Below are 20598 nucleotides of genomic sequence, written 5' to 3'. Positions count from 1 at the left end.
CAAATGATATTTATATTGAGTTTATAAATTTATAATACAAAACCGGAATCTCTTTTGTAAGTGGAACAATTTTGACGAATCTACAAACTTAAAATGTAGTACAAATATTCTTAGTTTAAATGTCTTGCAATTTACGCAGCTGTATGAAATGTTTACAGATCCCATCACTTAAAAAGTTTTGCCCATTCATAATTAATTACAGGCATTATGAACAAATAAAATTTCATTTGTATTTTTATGCTTTTTTATTTTTACATTAGACCTTGCAAGCAAGGGTGTAACTAATGCACACCGATTATTAGCTTGGATGGCGCCTTTTGTAAGTGAATAGATGTATACTCTAAATACTTCTAGCAAACTGTTATAATCAAATAATAACTATTTTCACTAAGTTAAAAATTAAAAGTCATAGCATTATAAGTAATAAATTTATATTACGCTTACAAAGCCTCTCAATAACGAATCGTGTGCATCGAAGCATAATTTGAACGAGCTAAATAGAAGTAACAATATTATACTATGTACCTAACAATTTAATATATATACATGGTATTATTCCAGAAATAATGGCTAGACGAAATTGGGCAAATATTAACTGAGAGAAATACCTATATATGATTTATTAACCGTGTAATTAACTATCGGAAAAAATTAGAACGTTTCTTTTGACCTACAAAAGACAAACAGAGCAGAGCTAGGATAGACTAAATGCAACTATTTCAATACCTTACATACTTATTTGAAATGGCCAAAAGATTTTGTTACTTTCTAAACAGTAAAAAGGCACAAAAGCCGTCTTATCGTCAATTTTATCTGATAAATGAATAAACAATTACGTACTTAAATTTTAGAAACTATCTTAATTTAAACCTAATTTTTCCTTTTGTTTTACATCTAAGATTTTGTTCAAATATACAGGACTCGCTTAATTATCCTCCGCAATTGACCAATTAAAAAAAAAAAAAAGATTAACCTATATTTTTACAAGTTTTTCAACGTGAGCGTTTTATACATCAATTCGATTCTATGGTTTAGTTACATAGATCACAATAATACTACAACTATATAGTCTATGGTACTGATTAAAGCACGACCTATTCAAAACTACCACACTTACCTCAGCGCGCAACTTTTATAATAAAGTGACCTGCACTATGGAAGGAAGATTATAACGAAGCTTCTTGAAGCCTTCAGACAGAGCAACGTTTATAGTTTTCTAGTCTCCACAATTATTTTCGCAAAACATATTTTAATATTCATACTAAACTACTTAAGTAATTGAATATAAACCACTACTATAATCACCGTAAAGTTATACAAAAATGGAAATATCAATCATAATTATCATTGATACATTACGTGTCCCCACTTGTACGCATAATTTTTGTTACACTTGACTGAACACACATGACATGTGAGAGCAAGAGTTGTTGTCTCGCTCTCACGCGCACTGATGAACTATTTTATTTCTGAGTATAATGTCCATATTACTAAAAAACATAATATTGTAATTACTTTATCATTGTGAACTTTGCACATTGAAGCAAGTTTATATTTAAAAGCAACTGAATATTTACAAAATCAATGTACTTGTTTTGTAATAATTTGTATGTAGCGCTTTACTTCAATAGAGTAAGTAGTCGGTGAGGTGAGGTGGGGTGACGGTATATCAGTTTAACTTTGGCCTTTTGGCCTTTGGAGCATCTTCATCTTCGAGCTCCTCGGTGTCAACGTTGGTATCAGGTAGCGAGGGAAGGTTTAGTTCTGCACAGCGTTTATTAATATATTTCTCCAATCGCATTCCAGCTCTGAAATTAAAAAATAAAAAGGATTTTTATCATTGTTGGATTATCTTGTTCTTAGGGGTCGATTTGATTCTGGGGACACATATTTGATTAGATACATATATAATTTACAAGCACTCTAGCTAATTGCCCATAACAGTTATACTTTACATTGTGCTACAATTCAATGATTTATCTTCACACAACAGTCAGCATAGAAATACTGCTTAAATAGTAATTTCACGAAGATTTAATACATAAGAGATCGCTCTTTTAGCGATAAGACCGCCTTTTGTACCTTGTTTTCTATTTTGTTGTGTTGCTTCTTGTATTTTTTTGTTTCGGTGTACAATAAAGTATATTTATCTTATCTTATCTTACATATAATTTAATGTTAAATTGTATATTTGTAACTATAAGACATTATGTTAGTTTTAAAAACATACAAAGTGATCACTCACTTGGCAACAGGATGCGTGTCCTTGTTGTACGTGTAGCAGTTTGTGAATATCAACGCGACGTCATTCAGCATCTGTTCGTTCGTCTCGTAGTCCTCCTCTTCCAATTTCGTCTTGATCGTGTTGAAGTCCATCGGTTGATCAATGACTTCAAAGTAATCAGGTACCTGTTAATATGAAATAAGAATTCTGAAAGTGTGTATTTTCAGTATTTAAAATATTTTAAACTAGCTATGCGCGCGAGTTTGCGGGAGTTTTAATTTAATAAAAAAGTTGTTGTAGCTTAAGTTACTCCTTATTACAACACCTATCTGCCAGTATAAGTCTCGTCAAAATAAGTTCAGCCGTTGCTAAGATAGCCGAAACAAGCAGAGAGACAAAAATTGAAAAAAAAAAACAGTTAATTTGGTGCATTCAGTATACAGCAGTTATTCTACTGTTACAAACAAACACCAAAATTTTTTTTCTATGTATAAAGATTTCGATTTTAATAAGCATTTATTTGTTAAGAGTAAATAATTAATGTTAATTTTTTTTTCCATACATACATCATTAATTTTATTTTATGTATCAAACAGGGAATGTCGCTAGATTAAACCTCCCTAATCCCAATTGTCATATAGATAGCACAAATAACCATCACAGTAAATAAAAAATAAATAAATATGAGACAACATCACATACATTACTCTGATCCCACCCAGACCCAATACAATATAGAAAACTAATGATAATCAACATCGACTTGGCCGGGAATCAAACCCGGGACCTTGGAGTGGCGTACCATTGCGAACCGGCGTACAAACCACTCGACCACGGAGGTCGACAGTACTCCAATTACAGGTATCAACAGTCACCACAGATATAGATGTAACTTACATCTATATTGTTTTTAGTTTTTGATTCAATTCTATAATAGAACTTTTATTTTGTAGGTATAAATAAACATACATAATTTATGTCAATTGTTGTTTTGTTTCATTTTCTAATTTTAATATTTTAGTAAAGTGCACCACCAGTTCGATAATCCACCAGCCGCCACTGGATGTAAGGCAAGTCAGTTCACTAGACGTTACCTCTTCAACAGTGACGGGGTCGTGGAAGGGCCAGCTGTCCTTGTGCTTCATGGCGTCGCGCAGAAGCGTCGCCAGCGCCTCCGGCTCGAGGCGTGCCCTCTCGAGCGCTTCCCGGCTGCGTTTTTTACTCGCTCGCTCTTCTGTAAACATATCAATCATATAATGAATTAGCGATAGATCTTTTGACAACTTTGTCATTCATTAGCGTTCGAATGTTCCGCGGTGGAAATTGTTTGTATTTAAGAACATGATCCCAATTTATCTATTTTATATTCTTAAATATATTATCAAATATTTTAAATGTAAAAATTTCATAAACAGTGGCAAAATAATATGTTTTTATTAAAAAATATAATTTCACTTTGCTTTGAATTCGCTAAGCAAATTTGAGTGTATAAATGTACCCACAGGTAGTGATTTGAGCCAAAGTATATTGAAAAAAAAAATATTTTTGAAAACATAACTTACCATGGATACCGTTTGTTAGAGATTTTGATTTTCTACTTGAAGTACCATTTATGTGTTCCTTTGGTCTGAAAAATAAGGTTAACATTATATACATACATGATTGTTATATCTATATAAATATTTTTTCATTGTTATATCTGGGTCTATATATTATTATTAATTTTATATTACTTAATTAATGTATTGGTCAGTAGGTGTTTAAGCAAAAAAAATAGTATTAATTTGGGAACAGGGCTTTGCGCAAGCTCACTTGCATACATAGATGGACGTGACATCTTATGATAGGTTGGCGTCACATTGGTGATGTGGGAAATGGTTCTTATTTCTTACATCACCAATTTTGCATTTAATAAAAGATCAGCATATTGACAATGTGCTGGTGGTAAAAAACAAGAGACGTAACATATGGACATACAGTTGTATGGAGTAGTTATAATGTTAACTCACTTGCGCCCTCTCTTGGAGGTGCCCTGCACTGACGTCTCCTCGCTCGCCCTCGACTTACGAGTCTTCAACTTCACCAGTGCAGTGTTGTACTCGCTGTCCTCAGAATCTGTACATATGAATATCATTGAAATGTACGAATAATCATCACCAAAATACGAAATATTCCTTGACAAGCAACAGAACGACAGTTATTTTAGGCACTTCATCATAACACCATGTTTTAGTATGTAATCAATGCCAAGCAACTGAAATAGAGCAAGCTTGAGCTTTGCAAGTTAAGATGTGAGATATGTTTCAATAAACCCTTAATTGTTAGAACATTATGATAATAACGCCATAGTAATGCCGATTATTACAAACACAGCTGCATTATAAACAGCTGACAAGTTATCGATGTAAATTTAACCCAAAAATTATCGCTGTCGACGATGAACAGAAGCAAACACCAACAAAGCGATGAGCTGACATGAGAGATTTTCGACTTGTTATGTGAATAAGAGAAGACAATTATGAAAAGCAATGACTAAAACCATATATCATAAATAGTAGTTATATATTTGTCATATATAATATGTATTTATTAGAGTATATAGATTAGAATAATAATATTCCAAGTTGTGAGTTTGTACAATTGTTATAGACACTAGCTTTGTTTCTTTTTTTAAACGATTAATTATTTTTAAGATATATTTTTTTCCTAGAAAGACGAACATCGAAAAAGCCTCCATTGCCAAATTTTATAAAAAATGTAAAAGATCGTTCTGGTGTCAAAGATAACTCATTTCGGTAATTAAATCATTGCGGTCTGGCTATTGAAATTTTTTACCAATACCAACATTTTACAAAAATAAAACGTCTTCTTAATTCTAGGTATTTTCTTTTCCGACCCGGTGTCAAAAAAGTAAAAATTAACATTTTTACTTTGAGTATCAACAAGTAACTTTAATGAATAAATAAATATAAATTTGCATCACAGGCCGGACTAGGTAGTTTGAACAGACTTTGAATATTTATTATTTTTTTTTTAAATTAATTATAGCCTCGACCTTTGAAGTGAGTGTAAGAAGTGAAATAATTTTGAAATATTACTGAAAATTGCAATCAGCTAACGGCTTCAAAGTTTTTATCACTTATGAATAGTAATTAGAAGGATATACAAAGGTCATGCTATTAGCAAATGAAAAGATGCAAGCCCAGCATTAGATGAGATGAAAAAAAAATGCGTTCTCATTCCGGAGCTGGTACAAGGTAGCGGAACATATTCCATGCGTATGTTTAATAAAAACTAAATACTATATATTATTATTTGAGTATGTAATTGTTTAAATTAAATTTATCTACTAAATGTATTGTTTAATGTTAATTGTATAATAAGACCTTTTTGTCCTTATATTTAAACATCCTATTTTACTAATCAATCTTGATCATTATTGCGTTAATTTAATTCAATGATTATTTGTATTTAATTCTCGGTGTCCATAGTATTCAATTAAATGGAATCTGTGTACAAGTTACAATGTACACATTAAATCCAAATAACAATGAATATCTCGATAGGAATTGATGAGTTCCGATTTCCGAGTACCAGCACCGGCTAGAACGTCAGCGAGTTAGGCTGAGAGCAACGAAGGTGAGCAGAGAGGGCGGGCACGAACCCGAGGAGTCCCTGCGCGCGCCGCGCTGCGCCGCGCCCGCGCCGCGACGCCGGCCCTCTTTGACAACGAGCCGCAGTTAGCACTCGCGTTATACACTTACGAGCTACTTCACTATAGTTTGTTCGCGTTAAGAATGCAGTGAGTTGTCATTGTTCACCGGCCTGACTCCGCCCCCTTTGACCAATCAAATCTTTTCAAATTACAAAGTCAAGTTCACATCTAATTAATTATTAACTGATATTTTTATTTTTATAATTTAAATTTTGTTTATTTATATATTTATATTTAATTTATTCAAGCTGTACACGTAATAATTAATGTAACCTATAGCTACTAGATGACGTTATGTCAAAATATGTAAATTTCTACATCGCGGTGGTAAGATTCGCAAACGATTGTATATACCTAGTGGTAAGAATTTTGTTGATCATACACCCGATTCGATTTTTACTTTAATGTGTATTTTTTAAATTCATTATACTTAGTCTTTAAAACAAATATATTTTGTTGGAATTTTAACACAAATATGCATACACCTTCATCCTGCTGTTAAAAAAGATTTGATTGGTCAGGGGGCGGAGTAAAGCCGGCAAACAATGACAACTCACTGCATTCTTAACGCGAACAAACTATAGTATGTTGTATTCAAAAATCGAATAGAATTTATTTGCATCCCTATTTATATTTTTTTCTGTGCTGTTGTTTATGGTTTTTACTTACTTTTAATCTATATTGAAATCTTTACTATGCGATCCGAAAAAGAACAGCAACGTCAGTGACTTCAACCAGACAACGGTACCCGAATGGTACAGTTTGCATAATAATGTTTTGTATAGGATTTTTTTTTAATTATGAGTATTTGGTACAATTTTTATTTTATATGTAAGTACAGCATATTTTATAGCGCATTCATTGCGAAAAAATTCAGGTGTTTTTTGTTATAAAGGAAAAACACATGCACTAAGAAAAAAGCGGCAGCATCTGCGTCGATAATGACTACTTTAAAGACGGTGCAGCGATATGCGGAATTAAAGAGCAATATGCAAATTGAAACATTTGGTATATCATAGTTTTTTTCTAAATTATTACTTTCATTATAAAATACAACTATGGCAGAAATTTCTTCCTGTTCTTATTAGGATCGCATAGCTAAGTTAGCTACTGAGGGACATTCTAACGCGGGTTCGAATTCCTTCTTTATTTCATTCGCACAGCTGCGCAGTATAAATTAAATTTTATAATGCATTCAAGCTAAAAGCAACATAGACTAAAACGCAGCATAAACATATCGGTATATTTTTGACGGGACGTAATAATCTCCTAGAGATCCAAATTTTAATTCTCAGATGCTAACATCCAGGTGTTCCGTAGTGCAAATAGGGCGGTATAGTAAGACACAAATTAGATGTAGCATCGGAAAATGCAATGGAATGAAAATAAAACCTATAACTGCCGATTTACACAACCAATAGAAATAGCTCCCTATCGCGCCGTTCGACGCTATTCGTCGCTATAGATTCACGCGTCAGAGAAAACAAGTGCACGTAAATCGACGCGTCAAATTAACGAATATATTAAGTCAAATGATGTTACAAGTTATTACGTTTGTGTAAAGATCATATTCGCATGAGAAATAAATATTGATGATTTGGGATAGCGTACTCAAGTCGGATGTGATCGGTTTTACGAATTTTGCCGATGCGACATCTAAGTTGTGTCGTACTATACTTAATTCGAATGTGATCGCTTTTACGAATTTTGCCGATGCGACATCTAAGTTGTGTCGTACTGTACCTCGCTCGGGCGCCTGGCAGGCGTCGCACAGGAAGCGGCGCGACAGGCGCTGGCGCGGCGCGGCGCACTCGGCGTGGAAGCGCGCGGCGCATGCGCGGCACTCGGCCGCCAGCCGCCCGCCGCTGCCGCACGCCGCGCACACCGCCACCGCGTCCGCCGCGCTACGGCACACACACAGTCACAACCACATTCGAGACTACAGGCACTTAAATAAATATGAGACAACATCACATACATTACTCTGATCCCAATGTAAGTAGCTGAAGCACTTGTGTTATGGAAATCAGAAGTAACGACGGTACCACAAACACCCAGACCCAAGACAACATAGAAAACTAATGATAATCTACAATGACTCGGCCGGGAATCGAACCCGGGACCTCAGAGTGGCGTACCCATGAAAACCGGTGTACACACCACTCGACCACGGAGGTCGTCACTTACTACGTACGAGGTTCTTTTTATGGTATAGGTTGGCAGACGAGCATTTCGGCAATTAAATCATTGCGGTCTGGCTATTGAAATTTTATACATATAAAAAATTTTTACAAAAATAAAATCTGAGTCTTCTTACTTCTAGGTATTTTCTTTTCCGACCCGGTGTTAGTTATTACTTTGAGTATCAACAAGTAACTTCAATGAATAAATAAATATACATTTGCAACACAGGCCGGATTAAGTAGTTTGAACAGACTTTGAATATTTATTAACTTAATTATAGCCCTCGACATTTGAATGAGTGTAAGAAGTGAAATAATTTGTCACAACGACATTCGAGAGTACAGGCACTTACTACGTACGAAATTTTTTTTATGGTATAGGTTGGCGGACGAGCATATGGGCCTCCTGATGGTAAGTGGTCACCATCACCCATAGACAATGACGCTGGAAGAAATATTAACTATTCCTTACATTGTCAATGTGCCACCAACCTTGGGAACTAAGATGTTATGTCCCTTGTGCCTGTAGTTACACTGGCTCACTCACCCTTCAGACCGGAACACAACAATACTGAGTACTGTTATTTGGCGGTAGAAAAACTGATGAGTGGGTAGTACCTACCCAGACGGGCTTGCACAAAGCCCTACCACCAAAATTGTTTGACCTGACTTTCGTCTGCTTATCGTACACGTAAAATACTTAAATATTTGAATTATTCCTCGATGTTACCTGTCATCTAGTATGTCGTCGGCGTCCTCGTCCGTGTAGAGTTTTCTACGTTTCCTCGGCGTTTTCTCCTTTGGTTTACATTGATCACAGAACCAGTCGCCCTCCGGTACTTTCTGGAAACCATAAAGAGACAATCATAGTAGAGACTAGAACGGACCGAGAGACCGATTGTTAAACATAATGCAAGAAAATCAATTGCAAAATATGGTATGAAGCAGGAGAAACATGGGAAAGGAAAGAGTGGGTTTAGTGAATATATATCTAATCTAGTTTATTTATATTTGTCGTAAATTACCTTCTTTTTTAAGCCCAACTGATTGCATAGAAACAAAAAAACATTTCAATATATAGTGCGAAGTATGAAATATATATTGTTGGAATAAACAAGCAACATCAGCGTCAAGTCATACAACTTCCCTTTTAAAAAAAAAAAGGCGGGAGATTTGTAGTTGACACATTTGAATTGCAATTATAATTATTACGGTGTAATGTGATTATTGATGGTTATTTGTGTTGTAGACTAAATGTTTTTCTTTTGTGGTAGATTGATTGTTATTATAAATTAAAGATAATTGTTTTAGAGATTAACCTATTTCCTACTTCTGGTTCTAAAAATATATATATGATATCAAATTGTAGTCGAGATATATGGAATATGGAGCAGAGATGGCCCAGTGGTTAGAACGCGTGCATCTTAACCGATGATTGCGGGTTCAAACCCAGGCAAGCACCGCGGATTCATGTGCTTAATTTGTCTTTATAATTCATCTCGTGCTCAGCGGTGAAGGAAAACATCGTGAGGAAACCTGCATGTGACAAATTTCATAGAAATTCTGCCACATGTGTATTCCACCAACCCGCATTGGAACAGCGTGGTGGAATATGTTCCAAACCTTCTCCTTGAAGGGAGAGGAGGCCTTTAGCCCAGCAGTGGGAATTTACAGGCTGTTACTTTTTATATGGACATCAAAGAGACTAGACGTAACACCAACGAACCGAGAGCTTGGGCTTGAGGCAGTAGAGGTGGTGGCCCTTGTTGCAGCCGTCGCAGAGCAGCATGTTGTCGGGGTCGGCGCGGCGGCGGCACACGCGGCAGCTGGCGTGCAGCACGCTGGCCGCCCAGCTCACGCTGCTGTCCAGCGCCAGCAGGTGCAGCGCCAGCGACGCGAAGCTGCGGCTCTCCATCAGCGACACCTCCCAGCGCTCCAGCGCCTCCAGCTCCAACGGCTTGTTCCTCGCTTCGCGGTCCTTGCGCTCCTTCTCATCGAGACCTGGTGGTTGGAAGACAATTAGCATCTTTAGTCTTGATTCAATGGGTTCATAACATACAATGTGATGTATAAAAATAATATAACAATCCTGAAGAATATTGGATAGGTGAGAAACAATCCGTCATAATAAGAGGGAGTTTGCGTAGTACGGATGTCTTTACGTGCTAACAGGAGGTATTGAATATAAAATCCAATGATTTTTGTAGGTTAGACTTTGGACCTCTGCAGTCTTTACATTAACAAGCCAATAAGGCCGTAAACAATATATTGTAATTGCATGTCTATTGGCAATAATAATAGTGTAATATATTTACCGAGCGGTCGCTTGAGATACTTCTGGTGTATCGACTGTGCGACTTGCAGCAAGGCACACGCGAGCCCTCGGACGACGTCGGGCTTCGCGCCGCTGTCCTCTTCGGGTTCCGTCTTCACACCGTTAACTTTCGGTGTTTCCAACCAGTGACCAGGATCCCGGTATTTATTCTCTGGTATTGTTTCCAACTCTGATTGGTCTATATCTGTGAAGAAAATAGATATTTATTTATATATATTATAAAAAAACACAACGGGTATTTAAATATTTTAACTAAAATAGCTTATTTTGGTTAAATTATTGACAGGTTACCTACCAGTGGGTAGTTTGAGATGGCCATCAGGCTGGTGGTAATCATCGCGGAACTGTTTCCCCGGCCCCCAGCTGAGGTAGTCGGCCTGCTTGTCGTACCCGCGCAGCATTATGGTGCCGCGCCACGCCTCGCGGTCCTATTCACATACAACTCGTTAAAAAACCTAGTTTCGAGAACTAATGCCTGAGCAACGCACTCATGATTTGACAGAGACTAAAAAAATTGAAGAAAATAAATGTTCGATAAATGTACATTCTTAAATATATAATATTGTGATAATGTATATAGTATAGTTAATAGAATGTATGAAATAAAACATATTTATCATATAAATGTTCAACAAAATCATATGCACAACAATTACCTTAACTTTCAATGCACCGAGGCATCCGTGGAAGATCTTCTCTTCCAGTTCAAGGATGTGATCTCGCAAGGACAGTTCTAGAGCTTCGGACAGAGAACAGTCGGGCGGCACGTATAGAGACGGCTGTATTTTCCGCGGTCTCGTCGACGGTGCGTGCTGAGTAGAGACAAATCATTTGTTATCTGTTACTTGTTATAAATAATAATACAACTAGCATTTTTACTTTAATTCATAATTTATTACTTATTTTAAAATGAAACAAAAGTGGCATGTGGTGAAGTGAAGGTGAGTGGATATAGATAAATTATCATATATCACATCTAGTTTTTGACAGAAAGACATCCGTCATTTAAGAAATATTCCCAAACTTTGGAACTACTATTTTAAGTGTGTATCTTTGTATACTCTTATGTGTACTCTTTAACTGGTCAAACTAAAACAGAACAATACTAAATATTATTGTTTGTCCATGAATATTACATCGAGCAATCTTCAGTTAAAATGGCTTTGTTCTGTATTATCACGCATTTCATACTAGTGTTGTTTTTATAACAAGATTTGTTACATTATTATCATAGTAGATACATTTACAAAAATCAAATTTCAATATCACTTACCGGAGTCACTGTGGGAGTGAGTAAATGCAGAGGACACTTCTTGACATAATCTATAATATTCGCCTTATCGAGCTCTAAAGTCTGTCGTAGGTCGCTCTCTCGCAGGCCGCGTTTGTTTAGAGACTCTATAAGTGCCTCTATTTGTTCTTCTGTGTTGTACACCCACCACTGTGGTCTGAAATCACCCTGGAAGAAAATAATTACCCATATTAGCTTACTTGTAGGTAGAACAATAAGAAATTTATGGATCTTTTGATGTATATTTATTTTATTTTGTCATTAAATTTACTGTAGATTATCAATTAAATATAGGATTAATATTTAACTTTTAATGCACCAAGGCATCCATGGATTCTCATTCAGGTCAAGGATGTTTAAGTTACTATAAATAAGACATATTTTACTTAGAATTCCCACTAATGTATATTATAAATCCTTGAAATAAAACTAGTTATAACGGATTTGAATCGAACGAATTGAACTTTACAGGGTGGACCCTACCCGTGACCACGAATGCTGTAAAGTGCTCGAAACGTCGGGATGTCAAAAATAATTAATATACGCGATTCAAATCCGTTATAACTAGTTTTATTTCAATGTGTAATAATCGCGAAAATTTAAGACAACACTATAAATCCTGTATGTTTATAAAACCCTATACTTATAAAATTATAAGTAGGTTATTATTTATTGAATAGGTTGTCGTTAGTTAGTACCAAACTGACCTTTCCGTGCACGAAGCATGTGTCGATTTGTGCAGAACACACGAGTAAGTCGCGACATTGCTGCACGACCGCGTCCGAACCGTTCAGCTTTTGACTGAGTCCATTCAAGTTGGCAAGTGGCTTCTTTGGAGAGCTACCTCGAGAATTCGCCCCCGATTCGTTCTCTTTGTCGCTTCCCGCTGAAAACATATACACAAAGAAAAATTAAATATAATGTTGATAATATGTTATTACTTGTATGTGTTTACTTGGTGATAGGGCTTTGTGCAAGCCCGTCTGGGTAGGTACCACCCACTCACTAGTTATTCTACCGCCAAATAACAGTACTCAGTATTGTTGTGTTCCGGTTTGAAGGGTGAGTGAGTCATTGTAACTACAGGCACAAGGGTCATGACATCTTAGTTCCCAAGGTTGGTGGCACATTGACGATGTAAGGAATGGTTAATATTTCTTACAGCGTCATTGTCTATGGGTGATGGTGACCACTTACCATCAGGTGGCCTATATGCTCGTCCGCCAACCTATACCATAAAAAAAAATATTTGTTAATCCTATTACATATAAATATTCACGAACGAGATAAAATTTAATAAAACGTAATTTTTACACTCTCACCCTGCTCCTTCTGACGCTCTCGATCTCGTTCGGAGTGGAAAAGCTCCGTGACGTAGGCCATGACGTCATCGCGCGGCGCGGGCGGCGGGGGGAGCGGCTTGTTGCGGCACGGCCCGCGAGGCTCCGCGCCCGCCTCTACGAACAGCCCGGCGACGCGTCGCGTCAGCCAGTATCGACGAAAGGCGCGGTCTGTGCCTGGAATTAGATTTTTTTATTTTTTACAACTACATTACATTCATTTTACATAATTTCAATGTTTTTAAAAATGTTAAGCATTCACATACAAAGCAGTCAGTAGGGTGCTAGGTTAGTTAATATAACATGTTAAACCCATTTAAATTATAATTATTTAATTCAACTTACCAACATAAGTTGTATGGTCGAAAAGCTGAGCTTGCATCTCCTTCAACTTCTTCTCATATTCCGCTCTCTTAATGTCGCTATCCTTCTTTAGCTTCTCTATCGCTTCTTTCAACTCCTCGTCTGCTGCCTTTGCCTTGTCACCGGTTAATTTGAGCTCCTCTTTCTTTTGTGCACTCTCCTTCTTGAGCTCAATGCGGGCGGCCGATAGTTGTGGTTCACGTTTGCGTTCATTTATCTAAACAAAAATAATATTAGTCATTTTAATACATTAACAGATAGAACATTATAATGTCGTATAATGACATACAAGCCAATATACCTGTAAAGTCCTCAGGGCATGTTTCAAGTTCTTGTATTCCTCCAGCTTCTCCTCGATCTGATCACGAACTGTCGCATAGCTCATAATTTGGTTCATAAGGCACTGTAAAATCTGGAACTTATCATCTGAAAATGGAACAATTTTAAAACTCAGTTGGATTCTTACTGGTCAATACGAGAAGGAATAAAGACTATTCTTATGAGATGAAGACAAGCAAGCCATCGAAGTGCGAGCGTCGGCCGTGCTCACCCAGCGGCAGGTCGGCGAGGTGGCGCGCGCGCAGGCGGCGCAGGGCGGCGGGGCGCGACGTGCGCAGGCGCAGCGCGGGGTCGTCGGCGCTGTTGTAGCCGCCGCGCTGGTGCAGCCGCCACGCCGCGCAGCGCGAGCCCGCCGCGCCGCCCGACGACAGCAGGTGCAGCCTGCGCCCAGCCACGACCAGCGTCAGACGAGACATGCCCCACCAGAGCGGAGGGAGCATGGCAAGCGACGACCAGTTGGTATTGCTTATTTGTAATATATACTTCATAATTATATAGATAATTGCTGTCTTCCAAGCAGAATATTTAAATAATTTTATTTCACTAACATGACTTATTACTTTTTTAAGTGTTGAAAAAGAGTAACTACTGAGTTTCTTGTCGGTTCTTCTCGATAGAATCTACTTTCAGAACCAGTGGTAGCTTCACTTAATTGTAAAATGACAATTCTAAACTGCTTGTAAAAGCCCTCTTGAATCTGGGGGCACGGCAGTGCCTCAGCCAAGTCTTGAGCAAAACGGGCGCGGCCGTACCATCTTTTCACGAAGCGATTCGCGGCTGTTTCGTCCGCCCCCCCCCCCTTCCCTTCGAAGTGAACAAAGCTAGGAGTTTGGGTTGTCGGTGACTAATAGTAGGCATTAGAACAAGCTTAAGTTCGAAATTACATGCCAATTGAATTAACAGTTTAGAATTTACGATCGATCAAAGTTACATCATTTTGTCAGTCACTGACTCTGTCTGAGTCTGAGAGACTTAGAAAACAAATTTATATTTGCGGTTTGGCAAGAACATTGTGTACAGATTTTGACTGCATTGTTAACTTTGTTTATGTTTAAGTATTCGATTGGTTGAATACATACATAGAATAAAATATAACAATATAAATGTAATACATAGACTATAATTAATACAAATTATTACATAAAGTTCATAATTCTTTAAATTTTAAAGCTCCATTGTATAGCGATAAATATTGTATGAGCTTATATACTTGAATAAAGTTTATTTTGATTTTGATTATTTTCGATTTCTAGTCATGTCCCTAAAATTGATGATACTGACCGCAGCACCTCGCTGACGGTGGTGGGGTCGAGCGGCAGCTTGCTGAGCGCGGTGCCGAGGTAGGTCTGCGTCCACTTGCCCGCCTTCGTGGCCAGCTCGATCGCGCGCAGCGTGTCCACGCCGCTGTCGGCCTGCACGACCTCTGCAATGGACCATAACAAACTACATTGACATTTATTATTATTAATTAATTATTAATATCATTAATAATAAAATCTAGTGTTGTATTGTAATTAATTATTAATCATCTTGTGTTGTTGGTTAAAACAATTCACCAAAAGCCTGTAAATGTTCCACTGCAGGGCTAAGACCTCCCTCCCCTCTCCCCTTGAGGAAAAGGTTTGGAGTATGTTCCACCATAATGCTCCAATCTGGGCATACATTTTGACCAGTCCAGGATACAATCGATTATTGGAACTAAATAGACACTTATTAAGACATTTGGATGTTTAACTGAGATTTTCTTTAGCAATTTCTTTTAATGAAACTATTCTATCTTTGTATGCAAACAAATGTTTTAATGTTGTTATATCAAAGCATATCTTACCAACAGACTCCTGAATGCGATTGCTTTCATTATACTCCTCAGCTTCATCCTCTTGTAAGGAGAATATTGTTGTGAGCAGCATTTGTACTAGTTCGCTAAATATCCAAGCGTGTTCTTTATGTGTCAACGATTTTCTAAAAGTCTCAAAGTCAAGTTCATTGTGAAAAACATCTTTGACTTTTAACAGCTCAGAGAAATTATGTACAAATTCTAGCACAGAGAGGAAATCTCCAAAGTGCTTGTGTGGAATCCCTTCTACTTCGACTGGAGTGCCTTTTGGTATAATCTGTGGAAAAAAAGCCATATCCATTACATATATATTCATTTGTTTTTTGTTCCAAATAAAGAATACTCTTGATTATTTACTTATAGTTTATATAAATGTATTTAGGGTTCTAATAAATATTAAGGTCTGTTTGGTATTGTACATACAACAATATTATAAGATCTTATAGAAATACTAAACTCTATCTAAATGGATATGTTTTGTTAGACCTTCATCAGTATAGCCACTAATGGTTCTGCTCTCCAAAATCCATCAGAAGTAACACATAAGTCCCAAGTTTATTGGATTTTTAAATAATAATATATGAGACAACATCACATACATTACTCTGATCCCAATGTAAGTAGCCGAAGCACTTGTGTTATGGAAATCAGAAGGAACGACGGTACCACATGGATTATTTGCAAGGTAAGTAGCTCCTAATAAATTATTATGACACAAAAAATTTTTTTTCAAAGATTACTTTCAAGCTATACCTTGTGATCTTCCAACTCCTGGTCTTCTTTAACCTTGTGCCACTCCTTCATATACGCCGTAAGTCTCGCATTTTTCTCCTTCTTCTTTGCCTTCTCTTCCTCTCTACGCTGACGCATTTGATCTTCTGCTCTTCTCATCTTATCTGCCAATTCTTGCGCCGATTTTCTTGCTTCTGGGTCCATCGGTGTTTTAGGCTTTACTGTAGTTAAAAAATATATATTTAGTCACAGTTACATATATATTACATAACATAGGCAGTATTTCTTACAAATACTTTAATTAAAAATATAATAGATAATAATATGGATTTTAATGAAACCACAAGGGTATCTTATTAAAACTAGGAGAACAGTAATAAGGATTAGCATAAATATATCCAAAGTTAGAATAAACTGAACTAACAGTTCTATCTCAAGCCTCAATTATCATATTTCGTTTTCTCACTGAAAGTAGCTGTACAATTTTTTGATGTATACCAGAAAAGAGCTATCAAAAACTTACTAAAACAATATATTTAAAATATATACCAGTATGAAAAAAGAGTAGAGCATGTAATATTATTAAATAAATAGGACTTTGCTGTGACGCCCATTTTAAATTTAGACAATTAACTTGACAAGAGTTATATTAGTTATATTCCTGTACTTATATATTACTTAGACAATAGACAAGTAAGTGTAATACAATATTGATTAAAGTAATCTGTATTTGTATACCTTCTGTCTTATCTGTTTTTTTGATAAATTTGTCCATAGACTCTTGTCTACCTTTCTTATCTGGACTAGGTCTCTTCAACGACTTATTTAGTTTAGACGCTGAACCAGGCTTCATTGGCATCTTTGAGGATGACGGTGGAGACATGCTTGTCTTTATGAGTTTCTTTGATGACGGGAAGTCTGGTGGATTTCCTGTGAAGATCTGGTCGAAGTTTACTTTGGCTATGTTGTATTTCTCTATTGCTGATGTCTAAAAACAAAATAATTACTTTTAAAACATTTTTTTAAATTCTTTCTCTTTATGAATAACTTTGCTTGTAATAGGCTATTTGACAATGCGAAAAATAAATTGTGAATTATTGTAATCAGTGTATGAGTATGTATTGAGTTTAAAAATGGTTATTTACTGACGAAAGCTGAAAATAATACTTAATTTATTCAAAAATCCATAAATAAAAATGCATTTTTTCAAACATTTTATCACGTGACACAAAACGCTCCTAATTGGCCGGGCTTATGATGAAGTCACTTTCTTGTAAACCTTGCTATTCTACTATATGTACCACAGATTAAAATACAGGAAAGTGACGTCACCGATCCCATTGCAGCGTCATATTGTCCAAGTAACGTTTTTGCGCGCTATTTAAATATGGAATTTTTAATATGATATTTTTCGGCAAATATGTACTAGAAATAAAAAACACAACTTTTACTGGGTTCCTTAACTTCTACTAAATAATACAAAATGGATTTTAAAAACCAGTCAAATAGCCAATTATATTAAATTCTTTCAAAGCAACAGATATATTAAGAATCATGAAGCATAAAATAAATAATTAACATACCTTAATACCAATTATATTTCCCGGTGCAACAAATTGTTTTAGAAACAGTCGATTTTTATCCCTTGTATAGACGCCTTTACGACGACGAACTCTGTCGTAAGGTGCTGTGCCAATCTGTCCTGCAGCGGCTGGGTCGTCATCAAACTGTTCCACTTCATAGCAATATGCTGAAGCCGGGAGCATGCTTTTGCTATAAAACACAATCAAAAATTAATATACGTTTAACAATAAAATATGCTTTTGTATATAAATATGCTTTTATCTATAAAATGAGATATAATAGAGATTAGGAAGTATACATTTATATTCAACTCTTAGTTCAACAATGCCTTCATGGCTTTTATATAATTTTGTTGATATACATATATGTACCTATTTCAATGGCTACATTTTATTATAAATTATATAAAATTATTTGTTTAAAACAGAAGTAGCAACAATTTATAATTTAACATCTGCAAAATTTAAAAAACCAAGCTGTTCTCTACAACATATTTGATAATTCTTTACAATAAAATTAATACAATTACTCTTCTCAAGTATGGAATATTCTATAATAATTGTTTCTTTTTTATTTAACTTAATGTTGATTGTTTTTTTTTTCAAATTCAGTTTAAAAGCTTAGATAAAATTGATGCAATTAAAAAAATTACCATATTTGCATATAGATTTTCCTCATCAATTAAAACTGTGTAAACAAATTCATTCAGTTATTACTAATCTTCAACAATACCAAGTTATTAGAACTTCTAATATACAGAGATAGATTTAGCCAGTGTTACTATATGTACAAGATAACATCTAAGTTCTCAAGTTTAGTGGCACATTGATAATACAAAAAATGCTTAATATTTCTAACAGTATCAATGCCTAGTGTGCATTATAGTATGTGCAGTGATGCACTAAAAAGCAGGTGGTCCAATACAAATTCCACCTATGTTTTTAATAAACATAAAAAAAATAATTATAATTTATTCAAATATAATTTCATTCTCACATATTAATGTTTGATTGCTTTTTGTTATAATATAAATTAAATGTGCTATTTGCATGAAAGGGTTTTTGCCAAAATTGTCTCCTCTTTTATTCATCAGTTCATGTTGTATTTATTTATTTTCTGCATGGTGTGTAAAAAGTATGAGTAAAGTAGAGAAAGGTGGAATGTCTCTGCATAACCTGGCAAGCAGCCCCACATAGATATCACATAAGTATAAGTGAGAAGTATAAGTGAGAAGTCTTATTAGAACAACAACATTGAACTTGACAAACATTTCCATCATATCACAGAACCTGTTTATGAATAAATATTCCCAATTAAACATAGAACCAAGTGGTTATATGAAGTGGAATAAATTTAAATAATTTGAGTACAAAAATAGATTAACTGTGGAGTTAATCTATTTTTACTCAAATTAAGTGTTATAAGTAAATTAAGTTACAAGTTGTTATAAGATCTATTTGATTGTGAAGTTTAAGTTATTTTGTAACTCAATATTTATTAAATGACAAAAAGTATTTTAATTTTTATTATTTAGAATCAAATTGTCATGTTTCTTTTAAAAATAATTACAATTACTCTTAATATATTTGGTGTGTCAGTTTTAACTGTGATTAAACATTTTCCTTATAAACTTTAATCAATTATAAGAAGCCACTCAAATATCAATTAATATGCTTAAATAAATAAATATATATCATACATATTTATTTTTTAATATTACTCATAAAAAATGCAACAAAATGCTGTCTGGATGACTTACCTATCTGGATGCTGTTTCTGTGCTGTGACGGAGAGTACATGTGCCTCTCTCCAAATATCACCTTCAAGACAGGCTTCTACTGTCTCACCAACAAAGAACCTTTTCCTCACATAATTGAAGAGATCCTCTGACATCTCAGCAAATGAACTCCTCTTGGTCTTTGTTGCCAGGTACAGGATAGGTATCCGGAGCTCCATGGGGAAATCCTTCAATGATCTCCGGGCAGCCTTCTCGCTCTCCAAGGCTTCTGCGTACGTCAGGTTATTCTTCCCCGTCATCTCACATGTCCACACCATTGAATTGACCAGTATGATCCTTTCACAATATTCCCTGCGAAAATAATCGCAAAAAGTTGAATAAACATCACGAAAAAATGACGCGCACCGATAAAATTGTGAAACGTTGTGTCACGCTCGCGTTAATGCACAGCCTGCCGCGCGGAATCAATGTCAACCGTCCTCTTAGCACACATTTGATTAAGATATTCGCAAAATGCGCGAAAACTATGTTTCTTATTTTACTCACTCATAATCCTTGAATATCTCGTCGGTGATCTCGCAGTGGAACACCTCATCGTCGTCCCGCAAATACTCCGACACATTTGATTTCTCAAAGGCTTTTCTTTTCAACAGAGGCATGTTAAGAGTTCGCGGGTCAGAACGGTGGGAAAACGTATAACAATAAGTTCTACAATAACACTGTTATAGATATCACTTAACTTCTTCCGGCACATCGATAGCCGTAATCTTTCTTGCAAAACATTAGTAGTATATTAACAATTATCAAGATTAGTAAAGTGAAAATTGTTGCGTGGTTTCGGTTGACAAGCCAAAAAACGGCGCGCTAGGCGCTTCTTTTTACGCCAGAAACATATGAACTGTGTGGCTCACATTAAA

General features: G+C 35.7%; 1 protein-coding gene across 3 annotated transcripts; it reads right to left on the bottom strand.

Moving 5' to 3' along the window:
- Positions 1-414: 414 nt before the first annotated feature.
- On the bottom strand, positions 415-20587 carry LOC124538179 (bromodomain adjacent to zinc finger domain protein 1A-like). 3 transcript variants are annotated; one of them, XM_047115137.1, is made up of 25 exons: positions 20228-20587; positions 19703-20032; positions 17943-18132; positions 17149-17347; positions 16381-16580; positions 15619-15904; positions 15072-15213; positions 14002-14171; positions 13753-13877; positions 13434-13668; positions 13071-13265; positions 12456-12634; positions 11731-11916; positions 11114-11269; positions 10753-10885; positions 10438-10641; positions 9849-10123; positions 9148-9165; positions 8853-8965; positions 7683-7843; positions 4234-4339; positions 3787-3851; positions 3319-3458; positions 2246-2409; positions 415-1808 (listed from the first exon to the last, which is right to left on the bottom strand). In XM_047115137.1, exons 1-25 carry the CDS (start codon positions 20338-20340, stop codon positions 1670-1672), a joined length of 4224 nt encoding a protein of 1407 aa, XP_046971093.1. In that variant the 5' UTR covers positions 20341-20587; the 3' UTR covers positions 415-1669. The 3 variants fall into 3 exon arrangements, with proteins under 3 accessions (XP_046971093.1, XP_046971091.1, XP_046971092.1); XM_047115135.1 differs by having other exon boundaries at positions 17098-17347; positions 20228-20586; XM_047115136.1 differs by lacking the exon at positions 9148-9165 and having other exon boundaries at positions 17098-17347; positions 20228-20585.
- Between the last annotated feature and the right edge of the window lie 11 nt (positions 20588-20598).

This window comes from Vanessa cardui, chromosome 20 (genome assembly GCF_905220365.1).
Source record: "Vanessa cardui chromosome 20, ilVanCard2.1, whole genome shotgun sequence".
NCBI lineage: Eukaryota > Metazoa > Arthropoda > Insecta > Lepidoptera > Nymphalidae > Vanessa > Vanessa cardui.
Note: the sequence above shows the minus strand (reverse complement) of the source record. Positions and strands in the feature narration are given on the sequence as shown.

What these genes read in the sequence shown, in the direction of transcription:
- LOC124538179 (XM_047115135.1), bottom strand. Translation starts at nt 20,340, where the DNA reads ATGCCTCTGTTGAAAAGAAAAGCCTTTGAGAAATCAAATGTGTCGGAG. An exon ending in ATGCCCTGAGGACTTTACAG is followed by an intron (nt 13,669 to 13,752) that starts GTATATTGGCTT and finishes ATTTTTGTTTAG; the next exon opens with ATAAATGAACGCAAACGTGA. An exon ending in CGACCATACAACTTATGTTG is followed by an intron (nt 13,266 to 13,433) that starts GTAAGTTGAATT and finishes ATCTAATTCCAG; the next exon opens with GCACAGACCGCGCCTTTCGT.